Raw genomic sequence first — 26622 nt, forward strand, 5'->3', positions numbered from 1 at the left:
TGCTGTTATTGCCCCTATAAATATATATTAGCTTCATTCAGAACACATTAAAAGCCTAAGCGTCAAGACATCAAGCCAGAGCGCTGAACAAAAACACAAAGTTTTCATAATTATGTTTTTTTTATATAACAAAAATGCACCCGCCAATGCCTTAACAGCGACACTTAACAAATAAACACTTTTTACTTACTCATCATGCGTTGAGTCACAGACGAAGAGCGGAGCAGGTAGAAGTAAAGAAGGAGAATACACATGAAAAAGTGTCAGCAACAGATAAGAACGAAACAGACATTAATCAAAATTTAACGCTTACCGCCAATCATCTGAGGCTCTCCCAGCTGTACGTAGAAGAGGACGTCTTTCTCGTAGCTGTCTTCTTCTATTATTTTCAGCGGGATACTTTTCCTGGAAAAAATATAAACCTCTGTAAATTTTCAGTTCACAAATATATTACCGACCTACAAAAGTTTTTCGACTAAGAGTAGTTGAATTAATATTTAATTTTTTTTTAACAATATCTGCATACTTTAGTGATAAATTATGTTTGTATTGATATGTTTGATTAAATATATTTAATTTGACCTAAGTATAACTGTGTAGTTTTATAACTTGATATTGTGTTATTTGTATGTACAAAAAAGGTGAACAAATTTGTTGATACGTTTAGGGCCCGCTTTAGTATCAGTATCAGTATATTTTCAGTGAGAGCTATGACAAATAAAAATCTAAATTCAGGCCAAAAATTGAAAGACAGAATTCAACATCACTTAAATGACATAATCATAGCTGATCCCCACTGTTTAGACGATTAAAGGATTCTTTACAAAAACGAATAAACTTGTGTATTCGTGAAAACGGAGGACATTTTGAACACCTACTCTAATTAAATTTTATTTTATGTTCTTGTGATTTTTTTAAATTAATAACTTTATGACTACTTTATACTATAGTAAAATTCTTTAAGCGATGCAGGGAGATGTAAACATTACCACGTGTAGGCCTGCAACAGGGCCGTATTTGGGATTATCTTTTTGTTTAGTCAGAATACATATTATCTTATAAAATACGAAATTTATATTTTAATTTTGCAAAAGTGCTCGACAAAGAACCTGATTGTTTTAGTTGAAATCCGATAATAGGAACCATTTATACAAGGCGAAAAACCCAAGAATTTATTTTTTTTGCCAATAATTTTATGTACAGAGTGCCTGCAAAAAATATAAGTTTTATTTTTAATTTTTACTATACTTAGTTGTTTTTACAGTTCTAAAAAGTTTCAATATAATTCATAAATATTATATATATATATATATATATATATATATATATATATATATATATATATATATATTTATATATACAATTATATAATAATTAATATGTCGTGACTCGTCACTGTTAAATTATCTAAATCTGAAAATTTTGGAGAATGCATATGTAGGTACTATAAAGCTTTTGAAGCTCTACCTTCTAAAAATACTGGCATATACATAGCTCTCTCATTCCCCAGTAGATAGCGCAAATGACGGTATTGACTTTCGCGCATTTTTGCCACATCTGAGGAGCAACACCGGCTCAACAGTTTAGTACGTCGACAACCCTCTACAAGTGCACAAGGTGAGAGCGTGCAATAGTGGCATATTGATTTAGTTGGGTAAGTTTTAACAATTATCATAATTTTATTGTGACAATAATGGCACTTTTAAAAGTGCCGCTATTGCATGTGTATATTTATATTATTAAAGATTTATTTGTGAAGCATCTTCAATAATTGTGCCATTAATGCTATTATTTTTAGAGACTTACTGTTTATAAACTAGAAATTTATAAATTGTGCCACTATTGACAATGAAATTTAAATAACTTTTAGCAAAATTTTAGTAACTTTGTTTTAGTAATTACTATTTAATACATTCATTTTGCATAATATCTTATTTCCTACTGTAAACAAAATCACACCTCAAAGCCAAACAGGGTCGTACTTTTTTAAACACCAAGAAAGTAAAATGTTTCTCTTATTTTACTTTAAGTAAATACTAGAAGTTCACTACACACTATAAAACTTATAAAAAATAACATGACCTAGTAAATAACAGTAACTATGTATGTATAACACACCAATATGCTACAATTTGAATTTAATCAAACTGAAAAGTTTGGACCTGTAAAGTGAGACAGTCTTGTTTAAGGCGATAAATCATAGTTAATAGTCTCTTGACAAATATTACAGAAAGCGAATACATACCAACACGTGCCTTTGTTATGTTTATACATAGTTGGGAATTTGCTGAATGAATAAACAAGTTTGTTTTTTGAATTTTGTAAGGTTGCATCAGTATTTTTTTTTTAGTTAATACATCAAAGATGGATTCTTATTCAAGAGGTGCAAAACTGTTGGACGCTGTAGGTATCAAATTATTGAGATCTGTCGATGCCGACGATAAAAATATTTGGAAGATTGCACCACTCGTTTCAGAGCCAAGTGATGTCGAGAATAAAAATAAAAATTCTTGTGAGAGTGCTATTGAATTTGAACAAGAGACCCTCCACGTTGAAACATTAGAAAACAAGTCATTTGAAAAAACTAGCGATGTTCAGTTACAAACTGCTGTAATAATGGAAATAGAAAATATTTTGTTGGAAGAAGTTGAAGGAATAAAAGATTTGCACACATCTAAAAAAGAAAATTCAATAGAAAACCCAATTTTTTCTTTGGTAAATGAAAACACCCCTTTCGAAGAAGATGAAAGTGCCGGTTTTTCAGATGACTCTATTGCAGATCCAAACTATGAAGACGACACAAACACATATTCAAGCAGCGATGAAAATGTACCAATAGGAGTTTTAAAAGAAAAAAATGTGGAAGAAGAACCTGAGGCGAAGAAGAAAAGTAGGAAGAGTAAAAGGATGCCTGAAAATTGGAAGAGAAACCAAGCCAAAACTTTAAGAAATAGCGGCAAGCCATATAAGACACTTAATAAAGGTCAACAAATAGCGGCCAGAGAAATTAAACCACCATGTGGAGAACATTGCAGATTTAAGTGTGCGACTAAATTTTCTATGGAAGAAAGAGAACAGCTATTTAGCAAATACTGGGGTTTGAGCAATATCGAGAAGCAAAGAGCATTCATTTCGACACTAATGCAAGAAGTTATGAAAACTGAGACCAGCTTAAATAAAAAACGAACAAATAACAATGCATTCTATTTTCTAAAAAATAATCATAAAATTCGAGTATGTAAGATATTTTTTGTATCTACTTTGGGAGTAACAAGCCGTTGCATTAGAAGAGTAATAAGTGGAAGAATAGAAGGCAGTTTCGAAGAAAAAAGAGGAAGACATGGAAAGCAAAAAAATAAGTCTGGCGCCATAATTGATATTCGTGCCCATATTGAATCAATTCCGAAGATCGAAAGTCACTATACAAGAGCACATTCTGAAAAACAGTATATTGAAGGAAGAAAAACGATTACAGATTTATACCGAGACTATAAGAATTTGTGCCTAGCCGAGAACAAACAATTTGCCAGTCTAAGTACATACAGGGATGTATTTAATTATGAATACAACTTGGCATTCTTTGTTCCTAAGAAGGACCAATGCCAAAAGTGCGTTGCTTTTGAAAATGCGGATGAAGAAGAAAAGAAAGCGATGGAAATTGACTACTTATCACACCAACACGAAAAAAAATTAAGCAGGGCAGAGAAGCAAGCGGACAAGGATAAAATATCTGAATCTTATAAGGTTGCTTGTTTTGACTTAGAAGCTACATTACCAATTCCAAAAGGTGATGTGTCCACGTTTTATTATAAGTCCAAACTTTCTATGTACATTTTAAAGTTTGCGACCTGGCGAGTAAAGGGCAGGGCTCGGTTTATTGTTTTATGTGGCATGAGGGACAGGGAAAACGTGGACCTAATGAAATAGGGTCATGTCTCTTAAAATATCTGCAACGAAAATCCGAAGAATACAAGGGAAATAATTTGGAAATTGTATTTTATTCAGACAATTGTTCGGGACAGCAGAAAAACAAATTTGTACTAGCAGCTTACTTTTATGCATTAGCCAATTACAGTAAAATAAAATCAATTACTCATAAGTACCTGGTTTCTGGACATACTCAAAATGAGGGAGACAATGTCCACTCCCTCATAGAAAAAAATATAAAAAGGAGTCTTAGATCAGGGCCAATTTCAACACCAGATCAGTACGTAACATTAGTGCAAACGGCAAGGAAAACCGGAGAACCCTTTAAAGTAGTGGAAATGAGTTACGATGACTTTTTTGATATAAAAAATTTAACTTTGCAAACCTCCTTTAATTTTACTAAAGACTCTTTAAATGATACTGTGAAGTTTAGTGAAGCATGCATGTTTAAAGTTGAAAGAGATAATTTGGATCAATTTTACTATAAGACATCATTCGGTCAGTCTGAATATAGAGCTGTTAGTATTAAACCAAGAAAAAATGTGCGAACAAACAACACTGCCTCTCTGAATTTTAGAAACATAAAATTAGAATGTGCTTACAAAGCGCCTCTAGAGATACCCAAAAGAAAATATGAAGACCTAATCGAATTATTGCGGACCAATGCTATTAAAAAGTGCCATGCACATTTTTACAACAGTCTCAAACCCTGTAAAGAATAATAATCAACCGCAACAAACTTTGCGTTGTTGTGTTGAGATTTTTCCTATTTAAACAGAACAAGAATGCACTATTTTTATATTGTGTTTGTTTTATTACCTTTTTTGCAAACTATAATTTTAATGCATTGTCGCACACTTAAAAGCTGTAACAGTGTGTTCAAAATAAGTTAAAAACATATTTTAAAGGGTTGATTTAGTTGTTATACAAAAATATTTTTAGGTAGTATTTTTCTTTTATGGCTATAGTTGTAGCTTTTTGTTTTTTATTTACTATACTAATAGAAACTTATGCAGTCATTTTTTTCAAAATATTTAGGTTTTTTATTGTTAGAGATTGTTTCTTTTCATTTTTCTAGAAATAATGTATTATTACAGAAACAAGTAATATTTTGTAATATTTTGTCGAATAAAAATCCCAATAAAAGCATTTTTTATTTATTTTTATATTCTTCGTCTTCAATTTGTTACTTATTTTAATAACTATTTTAAAGAAAATATAAATGGCAATAATGGCGCATTTTCAATAATTTAAATTTTTTTCTTAAAAATAAAAACAAAAAAAATAATTTTTTATCACTTTATATGTAATTTTTTATAAATAACAAGATATGAGAAAAATATTTACAACTGTCATAAAAATATTCACGAAAATCTCAATTTACTATTTTTAAATTACAAAACTTTAATTTCCCACAAAGTCTAATTTATTAGATGTGCCATTATTGCATCCAGTGAGCGATATTAGTTTTTTCGTTACCGTTAAGTTTGGCAGGAAAGCGTTGTTGCTAAATAAAAACATATGTGGTCGTTATACAAATAAAAATATATACTTAAATAGTTTTAAATCGCACAACAAATAATTGCTAATTCAACATTAACAGCATAAATATAATTTATTGTCCTTTAACCATCAAGATGACTAAAAATATACTCACAAATCGATTCAAATTACAAAATTTCAATACCGAAATAAAATACCTACTTAAATCGTGTCCGAACCTGTATGAGTTCCGACGACGTCGGCAGTAACGAAATAAAGATGGACATTTCGCATAGTTGTTAAATATTCTTGAAGAACTGTTACTTGCATGTATGCATAACATATTCAATAATTTTATAAATCGGATTATTTTTTTACTTACTATGTATTCAGTGATAAAAATAATTTATATACTATGCAATAAACACTAATAGTTGAGAAAATAAAAAAATTAATAAAGTGTCATAATTATACTGTTACTTATCGGAACGAGTAGACTCATTTGGAACATCTTTAACAATCATCTGTTAAATTTATCTTTGTTTATACCCTGCATTGCTTAATGAAAGTAGGTATAGCATCGGTTATTACTTTATTATTTTCAAATCAAAATATTCCGAAAACGGTACACAGTATCGAGTTTTACCAATAGTACCTTTTTGGTGAAAAATTGTGTGATGTTTAAGTTCACATGGAATTTTGATTAATAATTCTACCCTTAAAAAGTTGTTAACCCTTTAAGGCGCAAAATTATTTTTTTACTAAACTGAGTTGAAAAGTGCATTTTTACACAAAAATATGTACACTAAGTAGTAAAAAAAATTTTTTGTATTTTTTAGATGGTTGATTTTTCTGTAAAAATGTGGCAAACCATTGTACCAGGGAGTATTAAAGAAAAAAATCATGAAAGTTCTCTGGTATACATGGTATATCTAAACCATTCAATATTATTTATTATAAAAATACACTAAAAATACAAACAGTATCAAATCAAAACATTATCTAAATAAAACAATCATCATCATTTTGGCTTTACAACCCTGTGTGGGTCCTAGCCTCCCCAAGAATTTTTTTCCAGTCGTCCCTATCCATCGCCTTCCTCCGCCAAGCACGTATTTCCATATTTCTCGTGTCTTCATCGATGTTATCTAGGAATCTTGTTCTGGGTCTTCCTCTTCTTCTTTGACCAATAGGTCTATCAAGGAGCGTTTTTCTAGCTGGGTCGGTTTGCTCCATCCGCATTACATGGCCTACCCACCTCAGACGTCCTATCTTTATGTGTTTAAATAAAACAATATATATTTTAAATTTCTTAAATGTTATGGTATGGCCCAAAACAATCCACACATAAAGCTACATCACATACATGGTATTTATTATTACTATGCTTCTGAATTTCCCGTTTGGAACATTCTTGACACCTCCTTTTAGTTGTTTTAACTGGAACGTGCGTAATGTTCCCAAAATCATTTCTGTTTATAGTTGTAGGTCCTGGCCGTTTTCTGGCCTTATAATTTCCTATGAGCAGATCCGCTAATTTGCTCCTAAAGTCCAGATGGCTACAAGGCTTTTTTCGTGGATTCGTTTTTTTTAGATTCTCTCTATATATAAGTATATATGCATTCACAATACCTGCATCTATAAAGTAATATAGAAGCTTCACCCACCATCATTCTTTGATCAAAGCGGTCAACAGAGTACATATATTTGTTGTAATAAACTATAGAAGATGGACACTCAACAACTTCTCTCGTGCGAAGAACGTGGCCAGTTTCAGCAGCATTGTGCATATTACTATACACAGTAACTGCTTTTACCCCTCTATCTTTCCCTTTGGTGATAGATATCTCATCAAACACTGCAAAGTCTATTTGCCCCATCGCCAGCTTTTTGTCTTCTTTCAATTTCTCTTTTGATACATATTTTCTAGATTGTCTGATTGTTCCACAACCAAAAAGAGATCTCTCTTTTAATTTTTTCATAAGGGGTATAGTGGTATAGAAATGGTCGAAATAAATACAATATCCCTGACCAAAGAAATCTTTAACTAAATTTAAAACAACACGTTCTCCTAAAGTATCATTTGTCGACGTTTCTACTTTACCTTGGTATATTATAAATGCAAATAAATAGCCAGTTTCTGAACAAGCTTAAGCCCAAATCTTTATTCCTCTCTTTATCGGCTTTATGGGCATATATTGTTTTAGACTGGTACGCCCTTTAAAAGCAACCATGCTTTCGTCTACTGCAACATTTCGGCTTGGTTTGACTTCAATGAATGGACGCACTTTGTACCTACAGTTTATCATAAGCAGTGGATCCACGAAGCGGCATGTTGTGATTGTCATTTAGGTGCAAAAGCCTAAGTATTTTTAAAAATCTTTTGAGAGAAAATATTTCTGCTATTCTGTTATTGTGAAAATTAGGATTACGTGACCAATATTTGCACAGGGTTGGTAATGTATTAATTTCCATTTTAATTAAAACACCAATAAATGCCTTAAGCTCCCCCACTGTTAAATATTATTGTTTCCTATTTTGTTCGACATATAGATTTCATTGTTGAACAAAAAAGTTCATAAACTCAGGTGTTAAAAGTTTTTCAAAAAATGTAATTGGCTCCTCGGACTCAACCTCAATCTGTTTTCCTACATCGGCAGTAAAATTAAATTCATTGAATCTCTTAGGGGGGACGGCAGTCTTAGTCCAAGAAGAAAATGGTTCAGTATTGGCTATGGCTATTTTCTACCTCTTCATCCTCTTCTTCACTTTCATGGGAAACCAGTGGAAGCTGTGAAGGAGGCATGAAATTAGGATCGTCCACTGAATCATCGGAATCCAAGTCACCTTCTATATTATCTTCTGATAAATTCAAGTTATTCTTTCGTTTTTGAGGTAGTTGTGGTGTAGAAGTACCTGAGAATGTAGGTGTACATAAAGATGATCTATTATTAGTTGTATCAGATACTTCATCTAAATCATCATCAGCATCGGAATCTCCATTAACATCGGAGTTCTCGGCTTGCTCATCAGTAATTCCCTCCAATTCTTCTAACAATTCCACTGGCGTTAAAGGCTTTTTCCAAAACCATGTTGAAAAACTTCGCTTTTCTTCCATAATTTTTAACAATCCTGGAAAATAAATGCAAATATAAAAAAATTATTTATATTATTTTATATTTATTTTTGTGAACCATCTTTTAACCGCCTTAGGACGACACTGAAAACTAATTAATATTAAAGCTTTGTCATTTTATAGAAAAAGGTAACAGAAGTATAAATACTTCAATTTGATTAGCAATTTGGCAAAATAAACGATCAAGTAGGTACATATTTCTTTAAAATCCTACATAAAAATTTCAACTGTCTTTGAAAAATGCAAAAATTTTTCTGGCACAACAAAAAATTTAAGTTTCAAAGGCAAAAATAAATCTAAGGAATATAGAGATTAACACTGTGTACTTGTAAATCGTAAACTGTTTTTAAATTTTTTGAAAAGGAAAATTATACTTTGTATATTTTTTTTCCCAAAAGAAAATTTTATTTGAATTCCTCGTTTTTTTTTTAATTTTAAAATTTTTAAAAATATGCTTTTAAGAAATGTACAGTTTAAACATATTTTAAATTACTTACCTGTGTTTAGGGAAAAACTTCAGCTAAATTTAGAAATAACAGCCAGAAATAAACAACAAACACAAAAAAGTGTAAAAAACGGTTGTCTAAATGTTCACTGGTACACCACGTGGAAAGAATACACTGGTTCACCACTCAGAAGTATGTGGCAAGTTTTACCGCCAACTATGAAACTTCTAAGCCAACTGACGAAAACCACCGGTAAACAAAACACCGCCCCCACTCTAATTTAAATATCAACAGCATTTAGGTTTACTGATCCATCTGGCAACGCTTGGTACTACAGGTATACCAGTGATCGTTAAAGGGTTAAATAATACTTGGTACAAACCTTGTAACTAGCGCCCTCTATGAGAGAAAGAAATAAAACATATTCATGGAATGTTTCAGCTTTCAAAACATATTCGTATAAAATTTCATTACAATGTTGCCAGTAGTTTCGGTAAAATCGTAAAAAATGTTTAACATTGTTTTTTCTTCATCGCAATTTATCTTGAAAACGGATGGCGTTACTAAAATTTATGGTTTACTAAACCCCAATTATTTTTCAGTTTTTTACCTATCCTCCGGTGTTACATTTTTTGAAAAACCCTGTATATATTATATACACTCGAAAAGTCTAGAGATATTTTTAGAAAGACATAATTTCTTCTTTAATTGTTTTGTATAAATAATAATCATTTTTTAGTGATTAGTAATATTTAATATACAACAAATGTCAAAAATAACGAGAATGCCTTTAAGTACAATTAAAAAAAGTATGTATATAATAACAAAATATGGTCGTAATAAAAAACAAAATTAATAAAAAGGATTCAAAGCATCCACCCTGGTTTCTTACAGCTTTACATTTGTCATTCATAGATAAAATCAGATAGTCGATATCCTGTTGAGGCCCATCGCCCAGAACATCAGATGCTTTTGGAAACGAAAAGGCGAGTATGTGTTACCCATATGTGAAGTAATTCTTCGTTGAAGCATGCCCCATTCATACGATGGGATTCAGGTCGAGGGATTGTGCTGGTCAAGGCAACACATCAATACCTTCATCAAGACAGTCTGTCTCTAGGCGTGCGATATTTGGATGAGGTAAAAGTTTTGACCAACAACACCAGCAAATAGGTTGAAGAAGAGTGTCGAGACCATTACCCGCATGCGCGCCAATGAGGAATATAAAATTCTTAGTTCTATAAAAAAATGCGCAATAACTACCTCCTAAACTCCACAAAATTTTATTTGTATACCTTAACCAGTTTCAGGGTCACAAATACTACGAAAAAAGTTTATCACTTTTTATGGTTTAGAAAGTAGGTATAATTGGCGCGAGGGAGATTTCAGATGCACACTGCAAACGTAAACAACAGATAATTATACGAGATTTTGTTATTATTTTCATATTATTCATATTTCATTTACAATAAGATTTGAGGTATTTTTTTATGTCTAGGTCTAAAATCTATATCTTCTTAACATTGGTCATTAGAAAGCACAAATAAAATTGCTTGAACATTAAAAAATAATTTTGATATTTATAATTAAAAATAAGAATAATATAAAACAAAAAGATGCTTCCGTAACTATTCCATGAAATATTCAATAGGTTCATTAAATAACTTTTAAAAAATCATTATAGTTGAAACCTGTTTCCACTTTCAGAATTGATTGAACGCCTGACTTAAAAAGACAGGTACTCAATTAACTTAAGGGTTTGCTCTGGATCAATATTAGATTTTATGAGGAGCGCCTTCTCTTTTGGAAAGAAAACCGTACTAGCAAAATTTTTTAGAGGATTGTTTGAGCTTTTTGTTGAGACCTTTTAACACGTTCCTTGTCCGTTGACCCCTATGTGGGTGAGAACTCGTTATAAAAGTCCTGCGGGTTATTATCCAGTGTCGTAACACATGTTTCAAGTGTTGGTAGAGCGATAGAGAAAATGTTATTATTGATTTTTTTCAAAAGGTTTTTCAATCAATTGCCATTTACATTCACTCTACTCAATGTTTTCTGTCTTCTTCCTATTTATGGCTAGGACGATCACAAAATAATATTTTAATCTGTTACAACTTTCATCAATCTTTCTCTTTCATTTTTCATCAATCAATCATACAACTTTCAAGTCAATCGCGGGAAATAATATTAATGGGGGATATTAACAGTAGAGTAGGAAGAAAATATGCGGATGAAATAGTAGGAAAATACGGAGAAGACACCACACACACACAACACACAACACACACACAACAATGGTGAAAGATTCATAGATTTATGCAACCAGAATAAACTCAGAATCTTAAATGGATACTTTTCACATAAACTGATATACAGCTATACATGGACTCAGGAAACACGAAACATTAAATCAATTATCGATTATATTGTAACAAAACAAAAAGCCCGACTAAGAGTACAAGATGTAAGAGTTCAGAGAAGCTCAACATGCGGTAGCGATCACTATTTATTACGTTTAAAAATACACTTCCCAATCCGAAGACAACAGAGAGAAACACGCATAGACATAAACACGACAGAAAAGATACAGGAACTAAGATACAACATCAGAAGCCTAGATGAAGAAAGTACCCAAGACTTATTTAAAAATAGATTGGATAAGAAGCTACAAATTCCCGCCCCCAAGAATATCGACCAGCTATATAAACATATAAAAACTGTTTACACGAAGCAGCGTTTGAAGCAATGGGATACTACATACAACCTAAGGTAAACAAACCATACTAGTGGGATAACGAAATAGAGGAAGAAATAAAATGTAAAAGACAACTATACCAACAATATTTAAGTTCTAAATCATTACAAGACAAAATAAAATATAAGGAAAAACAAGCAGAAGTTCGAAGGAAAATCTCTAAGAAGAAGAACGAGTCTTGGGAAAGAAACTGCCAACGAATAAATACTTATCTAGGAGGAACCAGAAGCACAGTAAGGACTTTTGGTAGAGAATAGAGTCCAATTTCAGAAACATAGAAATCAAAACCAAGATAGAATTTCAATAGTTGGCTCGCCAATAAGATTAACAACAGAGGAAATTAAAAATGTATGTAAACAACTGAAGAGGAACAAAGCACCCGGACCAGGAGATATACCCGGAGAATTGTTTAAGTACGGATGTCTTCGACAACTTTTTCAAGAATGCATAAACACAAGCGAATACGGAATGGAAGATATCATACCTTAGCACTATACATAAAAAGGATGATAAAAATAATTGTGAAAATTATCGATGAATAGCTGTAACCGGATCTATGAGTCGAATATATGGAAAGGTGTTAAAGAACCGAATCGAGAGAGAATACTTAGACTATGAAGCAAAAGAACAAGCAGAATTTCGTACGGGTCGATCCACTATTGACCACATTTTCTCCTTAACCCAGATAATAGAAAAAAAGATGGTAAGGAATTAACAGATTCATATGTTGTTCGTCGACCTACGGAAAGCCTACGACAGCGTTCCACTGAAGAAGCTGTGGCAATCAATGGAAAGCACGAATATTAATATAGAATTAATAAAAGCCGTCAAAGTGCTATACAACCAACCAATAACAAAGATAAAAGCAGGGACACAAATAACAACAGGATTTATAACATCAAAAGGATTAAAGCAAGGATGTTGCTTGTCTCCCACTTTATTTAAAATATACCTCGAAAGTGCTTTAAAAAGATGGAAACAAAAATGCAGGACTACCAGCTTTGTCCCATATGCTTAGTCAAGTTTATCCCCATTTAAAGGAAAGATCCGTAAAACGTAAATTCACGTCCATAAGGAAAAAAATCGCTAATTATCTTTACAGTGAGGCATCGGAAGCGGAAAGTGACACGTCTCAGTTAAGCCAACATTAAATTCAAGTCTCTACTTCAGTGGAATATTGATGGTTTTTTCCATCGCCTTGCTATGATAACCCCAAATGACACTTTTCAATTTAAACTTCCTCTAAATTTCAGCATCTATACTGCAGAATTATTTGGTTTGCTCAAAGCCATCAAGCAAGTAAATATTAAATCTCAGCGCAGTCAAAGCTATGCAAAATGTATACCCTAAACACCCCATTGAGAAAATTATCAGGGCCGAATTAATGAAAGCTCAAGAAAATTTCAGAAGAGTCCACTTCTTATGGATACCATCTCATATAGGCATAGAAGGGAATGAAGAAGCAGATACTAGTGCGCGTAACGCTATCATCAGTGACGCATCAGAAACAGAGTGTCGGAGTATCGTAGGCGATCTAAAAGTTTATTTCAAAAATACGGTGTTAAGTGCGTGGAATCGGGAATGGAATGACTCTAGTTCGAAACTCAGAACCATCAAAAATGATATTTTTTCATGGAAGTCCACAGCCAGAAGTAGAAGATGCCAAACTATTATTACACGTCTACGACTTGGACACTGTAGGTATACTCATGCCTATCTCTTCTTAAATAGTGAACCTCCAAAATGCGAAACATGCAATACAGTAGACAGTATAAAGCACTTCTTGATAGCCTGTCCTAAATATGTAAATCAAAGACAGTCTTACAATTTGCCAAATAACCTGAAAGCACTCCTCAACAAAAGTTTAGTTCCGAACAATTTATTATGTTACTTAAAATATATGTATAAATATGTTACACAAAATTTAACTTAATTAATTGTTACAAATATTCAATTGTTCACAAATTGTAATTAATTGTTACAAATGTTAAATTTATTATTATTACAAATGTTACAGGAATGTCGCTAATAACCTTTGGGTGGATGCGACTTTGTTTCTTTAAATAAAAAAAAATGCAGGACAATGGGGATACCGCTCACCAATACTATGGTATATACGCTTAATTTCGCAGACGATCAAGTAATAATGGCTCAAGATAATGACGATTTAAATTATATGGCACGAAAATTAATTGAAGAGTATAATATATGGGGTCTAGAAGTAAATAAAAAGAAAACCGAATACCTGTGCATTGGAGCAGAACAAAAAGATCTCATATTAGCCGATAACACTACGATAAAGCACTGCTGTGACTACAAATACCTAGGTATCACTATTTCACAAGATGAAACATTAGACAAAGCCATAAGAGAGAGAAATACGTCAGGAAGAAAAGCCATCACAATGTTAAACACCATTTTATGGGACCAATCCATCAGCAAAGAAAATAAAAAGAGGATATATGAGACTATAGTAAAAAGTATCACTTTATACAGCTGTGAGGTATGGCCACTGAAAGAAAGAACACTGTCAACGCTGAAAGCGACCGAAATTGATTTTTGGAGAAGAGCCGCAGGAAGATCTAGAAGAGAAAGGATTACCAACGAACGCATTAGAGAAATAATGGGAATCAAACGAACAATCACAGATGACCTAACAACAAAACAGCTTATCTGGTTCGGACACATACAAAGAATGGACGAACAACGAATGCTAAAAGAAATACTAAAGTGGCAACCAGAAAAAGAAAACGGGGTAGACCGAGAAAAAGTTGGAGCGAAGGAATAAATAAAGAACTGAAAGAGAGGGCCATAGAAGAAGATCTATGGAACAACCGGTCTAAGTGGCGATTGGAAGTCGGAAAACGGCGGAGAACGTTATAAACCGACAAGTAGTAGTAGTAGTAATACAACTTTCATCACAAATAAGTAACTTTTGAAGAACTTTTGCGTAAAGTCGTCTAATGAAATCGATCTACCTATAAAAGCCAGCGTATAATCGAACCCAATTTTTTGGCATTAACAAACTTTTAAAAGATTTAAAAAAAATAAACTTCTTGCATGTAAGGGTCGGTCTTTTCACCTCCAGATAAATATTCTCCTATCCTACAGATAGTTATCTGGAGAATAGACATTTATTCAATAAATAAAATGTAACTGTCTTTTCACTGTCATTTTCTGTTAGATAAATGTAAAATTTATGTTGGAACCCACCAATATTAAATTAATTGTCAAAGAAATCCCACTAATGTTTTAATATCTCTTTTGATTATACAATTTGTGGTGCCAGAAATAAATTAAATTATGTAAAGAAAAATTTAATAACGAATAAAAAAATAATACATGTTCAATGATACTTCTAAAGCCGTCCACTCACATTCCGATCTACCTGTCAGGTATACCTGTTCAGGTAAACTTGTAGCAAGTGTACCTGTTCAGTCAGAGATCGAATTTAGCCATACACGTAGCGTCAAACTTGATGAGAGTCTTAGTACATGTTTTACCGACTAAGCGTTCCTGTCATTCTCAAAAAAAGGAAAGAAAACCGAAACAAAAATGGTGTAAAGAATGGCTGTTAAAAAAAACCAATACAGTCATATCAATTTGTTAAAGGAATTGAATATAGAGCCTTAGAAGATTTCCGTAATTATTTAAGAATGGATGAACCAACTTACCTTAAACTACTATTAATGATTACTCCATCAATTCAGAAGCAAGATACGATCATGAGAAAAGAAATAACACCACATGAGCGACTAGTAGCTACATTTAGATTTCTTGCAACAGGTAGATTATATGAATGCCTTAAGGTCTCCACCATAATATTAGCACAAGCTCTTGGTGGAATTATTTCCGAAATATCTGAAGTCATTTATAAAACTCTGCAGAAGGATTATATGAAGGTATGTAAAAAAAATTCCCTTAAATATAGATATTTATTTAAATATATTAAACATTATTATATTATTTAAAACCGGCGATAAACGCTGCTGCAGACGTTGCACTGTTTTCTGGAATGGACATTTCTACTGGTTGCAACTGTGAATATTCAGATGAGTTCGAGTATTGCGAGATGTGTGAATGGGCCGTTTTATTATGTGTAGGTTGTTCCATTAGTTGCAGGCTGCAGTTTGGTCGTACATTAAGGAAAAAGTCTATGCTACAGAGGTAAATTCACGCCAAGAATTGGAAGAAAAAATCATAGCTGATCCCCTACCGTTTAGAAGGTTAATGGAATCTTTAGAAAAAATAATAGATTTGTGTATCCGCGAAAACGGAGGGCATTTTGAACACTTACTGTAATTAAATTTTATTTTATGTTCTTAGTCATTAATTTAATTTTCTTCTTGTGAGTTTTGTTTAATTACTAACTATTTTATACCAGCATCAATTATTACTTTATAATTTTCAAATCAAAATATTCCGAAAACGGTACACAGTATCGAGTTTTACCAAGAGTACCTTTTTCTTGTAAAATTAAATGATGTTTTAAGTTTACTTGAAATTTTGATTAATAATTATACTTTTAAAAAAGTTATATTGACTAATACTTAGTACGATCCGTGTAACTAGCGCCCTCTATGAGAATCAGATATAAAAACAAATTCATGGGATGTATCAGCTTCCAAAACATATTCGTATAAAATTTCATTACAATGTTGCCTGTAGTTTCGGCAACATCGTAAAAAAAATTTTTTACTAAGCAAACCCCAATTCTTTTTCAGTTTTTTACCTACCCTAGAGACGGGGTTACCTTTTTTTTAAAACACCCTGTATATTCATAACAATATTTAATTCAGCCATTAGAAGTAAAAAATGCAATAACTAATTTTGTGGAGTACGTTTTGTACGTTACTTTCTTATTTCCGGTTAGTTAACTGCCCAGGTATATTATCAAATAGGACAGTTCTCTTACTGAATAAAGTCTTTCGAAGATAAAGTAACTCCACCTTTGCCTCATTTCTCTTTACCTCATTTTACTTAAGGCATAAATTGAATAATTAATTAAACTATTATGTCTTCGTACGCTGTTTATTACTTGAAACTACAGCTCAAAAGTTTATGAATGTTGCTCTATCTTGATGTCATTATGGTAGATAACTTTTCAATTTTAATGTAAACGTTCGTAATCGGTGTTTATTGCCCCATCAAAGAAGGGAAAAGGGCTTTCACGAAAATTAGAGACGAGAAAATGAAAACTCATCCTGCTAGCTCTTTCCTTACGACTTCTGAAATATTTACTTTTCCGAGATCGCCCTTTCACATTTCTCCAAACAAAACCTGAGTCGACGGAAACAGTGGTGGTGATTGAAGAAACATTTTGGGGTGCTTAACAATTGAGAAATTTTTCAAAAATTACCTGTCAACTTGACATACAATATCAGGGAAGATGTTATTCATTAAAATTATAATGCTTTGATATGAATTTCATTAAGCATGTTGAAAACAATCTTGACGAACTTTTACCGATTATTTACAAATAATTATAATTAACTTGAAACTTGATATACAATATCAGGGAAAATGGAATTCATTAAAGTGAATAAAAATTATTATGCTTTGATATGAGCTTCATTAGGGATATTGTAACAATTCAGTGCCAGACTTCTTTGCAATATTTTGCCGAAGAGGGTAAAATACCTTCTTTTATCTTATATTTGGTCCACCTGCTTACAGGGCTTTATCACATGTCCTCTCCAGAACGCAACGACCTGTTAAATGAGTGTTTATCAGTTTATTGACTATTTTTGTTTTTACGTTTAATTACGAAACTTTTTTAGAAAGAATATAAATCTAACATATAGCTTTATTATTAACAGTATAGTTTTTATTTCGAATTATCTTTATAAAAGGAATTATAAATATTCCAATTTTTTGTAATTTAATTTTAGTATGAACGAAATAATTAAGGCTTTCTTCGATTTTAGATCGCAGTCAAATATCATTTTTTTTTGATTTATTGATTTAAATAATTTGCGTATAAATTTTTATTTCAGTTTATTTAAAGGCTGCAATCTATTTTAGTTATAAGTTTAATGACACTACACTTACTACACTTGATCTTGCTTAAAAATAGTTACGTCACAACAATTAAATACTTACAAAACAAAGTTTTCTTAAAATAATGACGATTTATAAGGTTTCAATTTGGTATTGACAGACACCCACAGTTACGATACAGTTTGTCAATTAATTTAAAGCTTCCTGATAAACTGTATTTTTTGTTTTGTTTTGTGATCCGTGTATAAACAAAGATAATGGTTTTCGATGAGCGAACAAACGACATATAATTGTCTATGTGCGAAACAGTGAAATTCCAAGTTGATTCCGCAAACTTCCAACGACTGGCCTTGCGATTTATTTATGGTCATCGCAAAGACCAATAATAAAAAAAATAATGTACCTGAATTAAAACACAATAAGATACAACACCTAAGACAAGACACAAAAACCAAAATCTATAAAGCAGCAATTAGACTTATATTAACATACACGGCGGAGACAAGACCTGAAACATCTAAAACGAGACGACTACTAGAAAAAACAGAAATGAAAATACTCCGACGAATATCAGGGAAAAGTCTATTGGATTGGGAGAGAAGCGAAACCATAAGAAGAGCATGCAATATAGAAGACATAAATGGATGGGTGACAAAACGGGAACAGGAGTGGAACGAACACATTAGTAGAATGGCAGAGGATAGAATAGTACGAATAGCACGAGATAAGTCACCAAATGGACGAAGAAGTATTGGCAGACCAAGAAAAAGATGGTGCGATAATTTAAACAATTTATTAGGCTAATATTGAAGAATAAACAGGCTTTAAAGCCTACGTACAATAAGAAAGAAGAATAAGAAGAAGCAAAGACCAGACGGACGGGAAACTTTAGACTTTTAAAATCGAATGATAAATCCGTTGAAATCAGCTATATACCCCGGATCAAGATATCGTCTTCTTTGTATTTTCCCTTTATGGTTGTTGCCTCAATGACGTTATTCATTAGCTTTTTCACAGCCAGTCTTATTCCATTGCACAGTCAAGGTTGATTAATGTCACGCAGCATGATGACAACTGATCCTACTTTTAACTGCAAATTGTGAAGTGGTAGTCCCGGTAATTCCAGTAAATTTAAAAACTCCGTGGGATAATTGTCGAACATTTGTACAAACTGTTTGCCAATGCTTCAGTGTCGTACTGTTGTTCTCTTTGCAACTCGTGAATGAATGCATTCCCAAACATGGCATAATTTATTTGCCATCAATAAACACATATCTTCTATCATGATCAATGTCCCATTGTAAATTTCTGTAGTCATTTGTAGTGTATGATTCAAAGTTCGACGGCGAAGACTATATGAACTATATGAAGAAACTTGTTAATTTTGTCGTCGCTGGACGTGCCACTCTGTCTGCCGCATTCCATTCAATAAAATAAACTCGTTGTCCATTTTCTAAATGGACTACTGTAGAGTGTCTTTCATGGATCGCAAATGAAAAGATACGCCAAATTGCTTTGTTGCTACTTACATAGCAACACATCTGGTACTGTGATACTTCCTCATTTGCATTGGTTTGCATATTTACATATGTACTTTATCGACTTCACAGTTACAATATTCCACGTTGATGTGAGTTTCACAAGCTTTGAAAATTATTGGCCAGTATGGAGTAACCCAACGATTCTGTCTACATCAACATTTTGTCCTTTTACCGTCACGACTCCCTATCGCTCATTGTCCGCAACAGATCGTCGACGATACAATGGGTATCCATCATTTTTCCCGTGATGGTTACAGCAATCAGGTCTCTTGGGTATCGCTTGGAACACTTGCCGTCGACCATACAGGGTGAATTGCAGTTGAAAGCTCCGCAAGGTCCATGTATTATGGTTTTGATAACTACTGACCGTGAACCGGACGTATACTGTTACAAACTATATAACAACGATAAGTTTCTTGTTTGGAACATTTAATATGAGGTGATAAATATGAGATATTAAGATTAATTTTGATTGATAGGATAGATAGGCTGCGAGATATAATAGTTTGATGCGGAATTCGAAAGGCAGGTGGAATTTTCACACTTGCTCGAGAGGGACAATTATTATTACGAATTAATGGCAGATGGACGTTTATACGCTGGAAGCGCATGGCACTTAATGAACAAGGTTTTCTGCGTTGACAAAAATACAATAGTTGACCAACTTTTATCTATAACGTCCAATTTGGTGTTTAACTGGTACATTCTCATTTCGTTAAGAAAATATATTACATTATATATTAAAGATACTTAAGTACTTATGTCTTAACTTGTTTTAAAACTTCATAGGCATGTAAATAAACTTTTTTTTATTTGTTTATTTTGTTAGTTTTTTTATCTCGAACTATAAATTCGGTTTTATTCATTAGAACAAAATAATCGCTCAAATTCAAGACTACCAACTTTAAACGTGCAATTCCCTTTGCTGTTAGGAAGGAAATTCAATGATGGTAAAATCAATCCCTAATAGAAACGAAGCGGTTCGTTCGCCTATTTAAGCTTAATTAAACTGCTCTTTAAAATCTTTTATTTGGTATAAATGATTAAGATCTTGAAAACTTCAAAATTAAACAATAAAATACGTAATGGCAAATGGGCATTAAATATTGCAATTAGAAATTTTAAAATCACTAAATGCCTGATTGAAATGATGGTTAATAAAAATTTATATTATTGAATTTATTTTCTTTTAATCTCAACATCGTAAACTTCATTAATTCTAATAACTGATATTTATATTTATAAAAAATGTGAAATATAAAGTATTTTATACAAAATACCGAGTGTCTTTGAACAATTTGAATCGTTTTCTTAACTCCACAAAAATCTAGTGTTACAATATATATGTAAATGGTACCTTCTATATAGTATCAAGTAAGGTAACTTATCTTGTAATTATTCTTGACAAGAGACTGAGCTGAAAATTATTTATACAAAGGATAGAATCAAAATGTTTAAAAGATATAAATTTTTTAAAATTCATAAGGAGAACCTGAGGGGAGCAGATCCACAATTTATTTATTTATTTTCAACGGGCTGCTGCCCAATAAGATTAACAATGTTTACAATGTATACAATAAAACAAAAAAATATAAGTATAAATATCACAAACTTAATCACGTAATTTAGTTTTACACATCAAAATGATGATTACCTATTCCACAGCCACGTAAATAATAAATTAATAAATAATAATTCGGCCTTCGGTGTAAAAAAATCTAGATCTGGGTGAATATTTGCCCATCTTAGTGCTCAAGATAAAAAAATGAGAACCTTGGGGTACTCCCGAATGAACCAATTCCTGAAACGCACCATCTAAACTCGGTCAATCAAGTATATTCCCAGTCATCTAAGAAGTGGTCCATCAACACTTATTTTATTAAGTTTAACTATTAAAATATTATGGCTGACCCAATCAAAGGCCTTGGAGAAATCAGTGTATAGTGTACCCTACAGCCCTTCTAGTAGAAGAACCACCACTAAAGTTATTGGAGGTAACAGAAGAGCAGGCGGAAAATTCCGATGTTGGTGGAGACTCTGATGCAGATGATTTTGAGCGAGTTAACTCTTCGTCAACAGGAACCCCGCAAACGCGCTCTTCTATTTCGTCACCAGCTTTAAGTGTCCATTCTTCTTTTCATACGCCAAAACGTATACGAATATTATCACCGATCAACCAACCTCACTATCGACATCGCAGAAATCTGCCGGGCAGTCAACGTCGGAAGAGAAATTGGTGGATGATTCTTATGACTCCGATGACTCTGTCACTGATGTTACTTATCAGCCAGAAATACCTAGACCACTACAACGTTCTTTTCTGGAATCGGATAGTAATGAGAGCGCTGACCAGCCACACGAACATCAAGAAGACTTTGTAAATTGGTCAAAAGTACCTTCGTTGCTCCAAGCGTATACAGACTTCCAGTATGTAGATGATATGGGTCCAACCGTGTAGGTCAAAACTTATTTTACTCGATTTATTTTCAAATAATTGTTGTATTATTGCAGGTTCGTTAGGAAAGACCGATAGACTTCTTGAATTTGCTGTTGCCTATTAAAACTCTGCAGTTGATTGTAGATCAATCTAATTTGTATGCAAGTCAGAAAGGAATATTTCTGAACATTACAGTGGCGGAGCTGAGAGCTTTTCTGGGGGTGTTGATAATTATGGGTTTTAACTCTTTGCCGGCTATCCCTAAATATTGGTCAAGAGACCCAAAGTACAACAACTTCCGTATTTGCAACATTTTCCCTCTAAAAAGGTTTTTGCGAATTTTAAGGTTCATTTATTTGAACGACAATGAGAGAATGCTGCCACGTGGTGATCCAGGCTATGATAGGCTGTACAAAATCCGCCCATTAATCACACGGCTCAATGAAATCTATGGCAAAAGCTTTATTCCAAGCAGAAATGTCGCGATTGATAAAAGCATGGTAGCGTTCAAGGGACGAACAACACTTAAGCAGTACATTCCAATGAAACCTGTCAAAAGGGGATTTAAAGTTTGGGCAATGGCATGTGCTGAAACAGGATATTTGTTGAAGTTTGACGTTTACCAAGGTAAAACAGCGATAAATCCGGAGCATACATTAGGGGAAAGGGTTGTGATTGAATTATCAGAGACGCTGCGAATACAGGCTTCTGTTTATACTTTAATCATTTCTTTACGACAATTCCACTAATGAAAAAACTATTAGACAGAGGTCTGTTTGGATGCGGGACAATGAGGCAGAACAGAAAGCACTCCTTGAAAGGCGAAATTCTAGAAGATAACAAAGTTAGCGATGAGCCAGTCTGATTTTGCAATGTGTGGCGACGTATCTGTCGTGGAATGGAAAGACAGAGATAGTAAACCTCTTACAGTATGTAGCAACTTTTACAATGGTGGCTATAAAGTACTCGCTCTTCGAACCAATACAAAAGGTATCAAAGAGAATGTTGTTTGCCCGATGTCTATAGTTGACTATAACAAAAATATGGGTGGGGTGGATCGTTTAATCAAAGGATGGCGGTCTACAACATAGGCTGGAAGAGCCGTAGGTAGTGGATGAAGCTCTTTTATTATATGATTGAGACAAGTGTCGTCAACTCCAACATCATTTATGCGTTGGGAATGAAGAAAGAGAGAAAAAAGCCCCTAGTCACCTTCAATTTCGGAGCAAGTTGGCCGACGAACTGAAGAGTTTTCTGCCAGGAAAAAAAACAGTCGTTTTAATAAAGAATGAATTTTACTGCAGAGTATGTGTAAATATTGATACAATCCTTCATTTACTATACTCCTATTACAGGTCAAATGTTTATATACAGCAAACGATGCACCATATACCGATATAACTAATTCTTTTTCTCTTTCTGCCCTCTCTCTTACCTATAGCATTACATATGTAATGATTGTGCAGATTGATTCCTATATAAATTTTTAACGGCGAACGCGTGTATAGAAGTATAACTTCTACCGGCAGTCCCACTGGACTGCCACACCCGTTTTTTTTTTGTTGCAAACAAACACTGGTAATACGGTTTACCACTATTTTTTGACAGATTGACATATAGAACTAATTTAAAATGACCTTCAGGATACCTATTTAGTTCATTTTAACTAAAATACCATATTTAAATTTCATTTTGTCTCTCCAAAAAAGTAGCCTGTTAAAGGGTTAAGATAGTCACATACAAAACATTCAAATATCTTTGGTATTACACTAATTATACTAATGGGCCTATAATTATTCACCAATGAATTATCTCCCGCTTTAAAATAGGTGTTAAAATACTATTTTTGCAGCATTCTGGAAATTCACCCTTATTTAAGGATAGATTAAAAATGTGAAAAAAGGTCTGGATAATATAAAACAACATTTCTTGAGTAAGCTGGAAGGCAATCTATCAGCACCAGGACCCTTATTTACATCCAGTTCTGATAATTTTAAATAAATATCAGATATAGTTATGTTGAAACCAGTCAAGTTAGTAAGACCGAGTGAAGGTGAATCACTGGATATGTCACATATTTGAGTGGAATAGACTGTAGAAAAATATTCTGGAAAAAGATTTACAATATCTGATCCGTGACTGGATTCAATACCACCATAACTTAACACATAGGGCAAGGAAGGCTTTCCCCTCTGTGAATTCACAAACGACCAAAATTCCTTCAAATTATTTCCTACTGATAATTCTGTTAAATAACTATGATTTCTGTAGCCTTCAGCTGTTAACAATTTACAGTTGGCCCTCAGCTGAGAAAAAGTTCGATAATCCAGAAGTGAATTAAATAAACGTGTTTCACTTTTTACAAAGTCTTTATTAGGTCCATCTTGGATTACGGATGTACGGGTATATGGATCAGCCAGTCCTTACATCCTAAAATGATTGGAAATAATTCAATATTTCCCTAAGACCAATATTTCCATTATTTTTAAGGAGGGAATCGTTGCCAAAAAATTTATTATTTTTTAAAAACCGTACTCCGTTAGATAAAATAGCCTTATTAAATACCCACGATTTAACTAACACGTACTGGTCAAAAAACCTTTCCTCCATTTTGTATGTCCTATTACATGGCTTTGTCTATTTAATTTTTTATTTACTTCATGAATTCGTCCATATTTTCTACGTTTCTATGCATTATTTTCCTGTGTGTCCATAACATCACATTTCATAATTTCGTCACTCTCACTGGACACACCTATTTACAACTTGATAACTCTTCTGTCAGGTATAGACGGCTCAGTAAACAAAAGTAATTATTATATAACCTCTAAACACCTCTGAACCACGTACAAACTAAATGTATTAACCGCTTCGTCGGCGTCGGTCACATTGACATCTCTCCTTTTTTCCCTATAGCGCTCGGACATGCCTTCTTTTTTACTCTGTATAACAAATATAAAAATATGTGTTACATCCTGACTAACCTCTTTCATCAATGTGAATTTTTTACATGAAATGGTATCCAGTCTGTGCCACTATATGGTCTAATTATCTCATTTTCGCTCGTCATTTGACATACCTCCTTTTTTCCCTGTACCCTTCATGTGCTATAGGTAAAAAATGCCGAAGTAACAAAAAAACGATTGAAAATTTATTTTTTCTTCTTGTTTGACTACGATATATTACCACAAATAATGTGCCTCATTTGCCCGTTTATTCAACTTAAAAAAAGGAATGAAGCCATCAGTTATTATAAAATATAAGTAAAAATTTTTAAATCAAAAAATCATATGAAGTTTCAAAATTAACAAATCCTCTTTATTTTTAAATAATGCAATATGTCAGCTCAACGTACATCTTTTCAATATACAATTTTGTTATTTAACATTACCGACATACCGTGTAAAAATGTGCTTTTATAAAATAATAAATATAATAATATTCCTTATGTCTTTTGCCGATTTGATAATAATTTATAAGTAGGTATACATTAAAATTATCACCACGTTCAAAATATATTTCAAATCAATATATTTTGTTTCTTTTAGTATAGTAAATTTGTTTCTTTTTCAGTCCATAATAATTTCTCCCTGAGCTCCACATTTATCTTCCGTTTGACATTTCCCGTAGTTGGTTAAGTAAAATTTGGATACTGATAGCGATCGCAAAATGTCACGCGTGATTCATTCGTTCCCTTAGGAATTTGGAAATTAGTAATACGTTAATTAATGAAATTTTGGACAAAAAAATTGAAGGGGCTCTAATATTTCTTATATACATGAGTAGAACAATAATAATATATAAGCTTATAAATAAACTAAAGTATATTTCACGAATTTGAGACAATTTCAGATTAGGTGGGATTCAGGTGGTAGGTTTCATCTTTTTCCATTGTTCTATGAGTATCTTCATAAAAGTTAGATTTTTTCATCGCTTTGGCTCATCGTGGGTGCAGGGACGCATTTAGGTCAATTGACGCCCTAGGCAATTCTCTAGTAGCCGCCCTTCATACATGTACCATTTTTGCAAAAAAAAATTTCAAGCAAATTTTTTATTTAAATAAGATTACATTAAAAATGGATTTAAACTACGATGTATATATATATACATATAACAGAAAAAAATTTCATTCCACTTCGATCACATCAGTGATCTCTTCCTTGATTTTTCTTTGGCAAAATCATTTATAATGTCATAATTTATCGCCTTTGTAACGTCACTTTCTATGGACAAAACCGACAAAATTTTAAGACTTTCTTGCATCACAATTGATCGGAAATTATTTTTAATTCTTAACATTTTCGAAAATGACCTTTCAGCGGACACGTTGGCAACGGAGATGCACAAATAAATGCGCAAAAATATCTTCCAATCCACTCTTCTTTAAATATTTAGATATGACAATTGGTGATTTTATTGTGGTGTCCAAATGACCCTTTAAGTAAATGCATTCATGTATGTCATAACAGAAAAATGTTGATAAATAAGTCGATAAGATTCCAGGCGTCTATTCAGGTCTCTTATCAGAGAGTCAATTATAATACAGAATGTGTGGATTTTCATCTCATCACTAGCTGGATAGTTACCAACCTTGTGAACAGGCTGGGTTCCGCTCCAGATACGGAACAAATGATCATCTACAAGTTATAAAAACGCTAATAGAAAAGTGTACAGAGTATAACAAGCCTATCTTTCTTATATTCGTAGATTATGAAAAGGAGTTTGATACTATAGATCATCATAAAATGCTTCGAGCACTGGCTGACTGCCGCATTGACTACCAATATATCGCCTTGATTAAAAGTATTTACGAAACTGGTACAGTTTGTGTCCGCCTTCATGAAGATACCAAGAAGTTTCGAATAGAACGTGGAATTAGACCGGGTGATACTCTCTCC

General features: G+C 32.8%; 1 protein-coding gene across 1 annotated transcript in view; it reads right to left on the reverse strand.

Moving 5' to 3' along the window:
- Calx (sodium/calcium exchanger 3) overlaps positions 1-26622 on the reverse strand; it is a 284907-nt gene that overhangs the window by 163613 nt on the left and 94672 nt on the right. Inside the window, exon 3 of the mRNA XM_072532931.1 lies at positions 314-405. Coding sequence (XP_072389032.1) covers positions 314-405 — 92 coding nt within the window. The remainder of the gene's footprint in view (positions 1-313; positions 406-26622) is intronic.

The sequence above is a fragment of the Diabrotica undecimpunctata genome, chromosome 5 (genome assembly GCF_040954645.1).
Source record: "Diabrotica undecimpunctata isolate CICGRU chromosome 5, icDiaUnde3, whole genome shotgun sequence".
Taxonomy (NCBI): domain Eukaryota; kingdom Metazoa; phylum Arthropoda; class Insecta; order Coleoptera; family Chrysomelidae; genus Diabrotica; species Diabrotica undecimpunctata.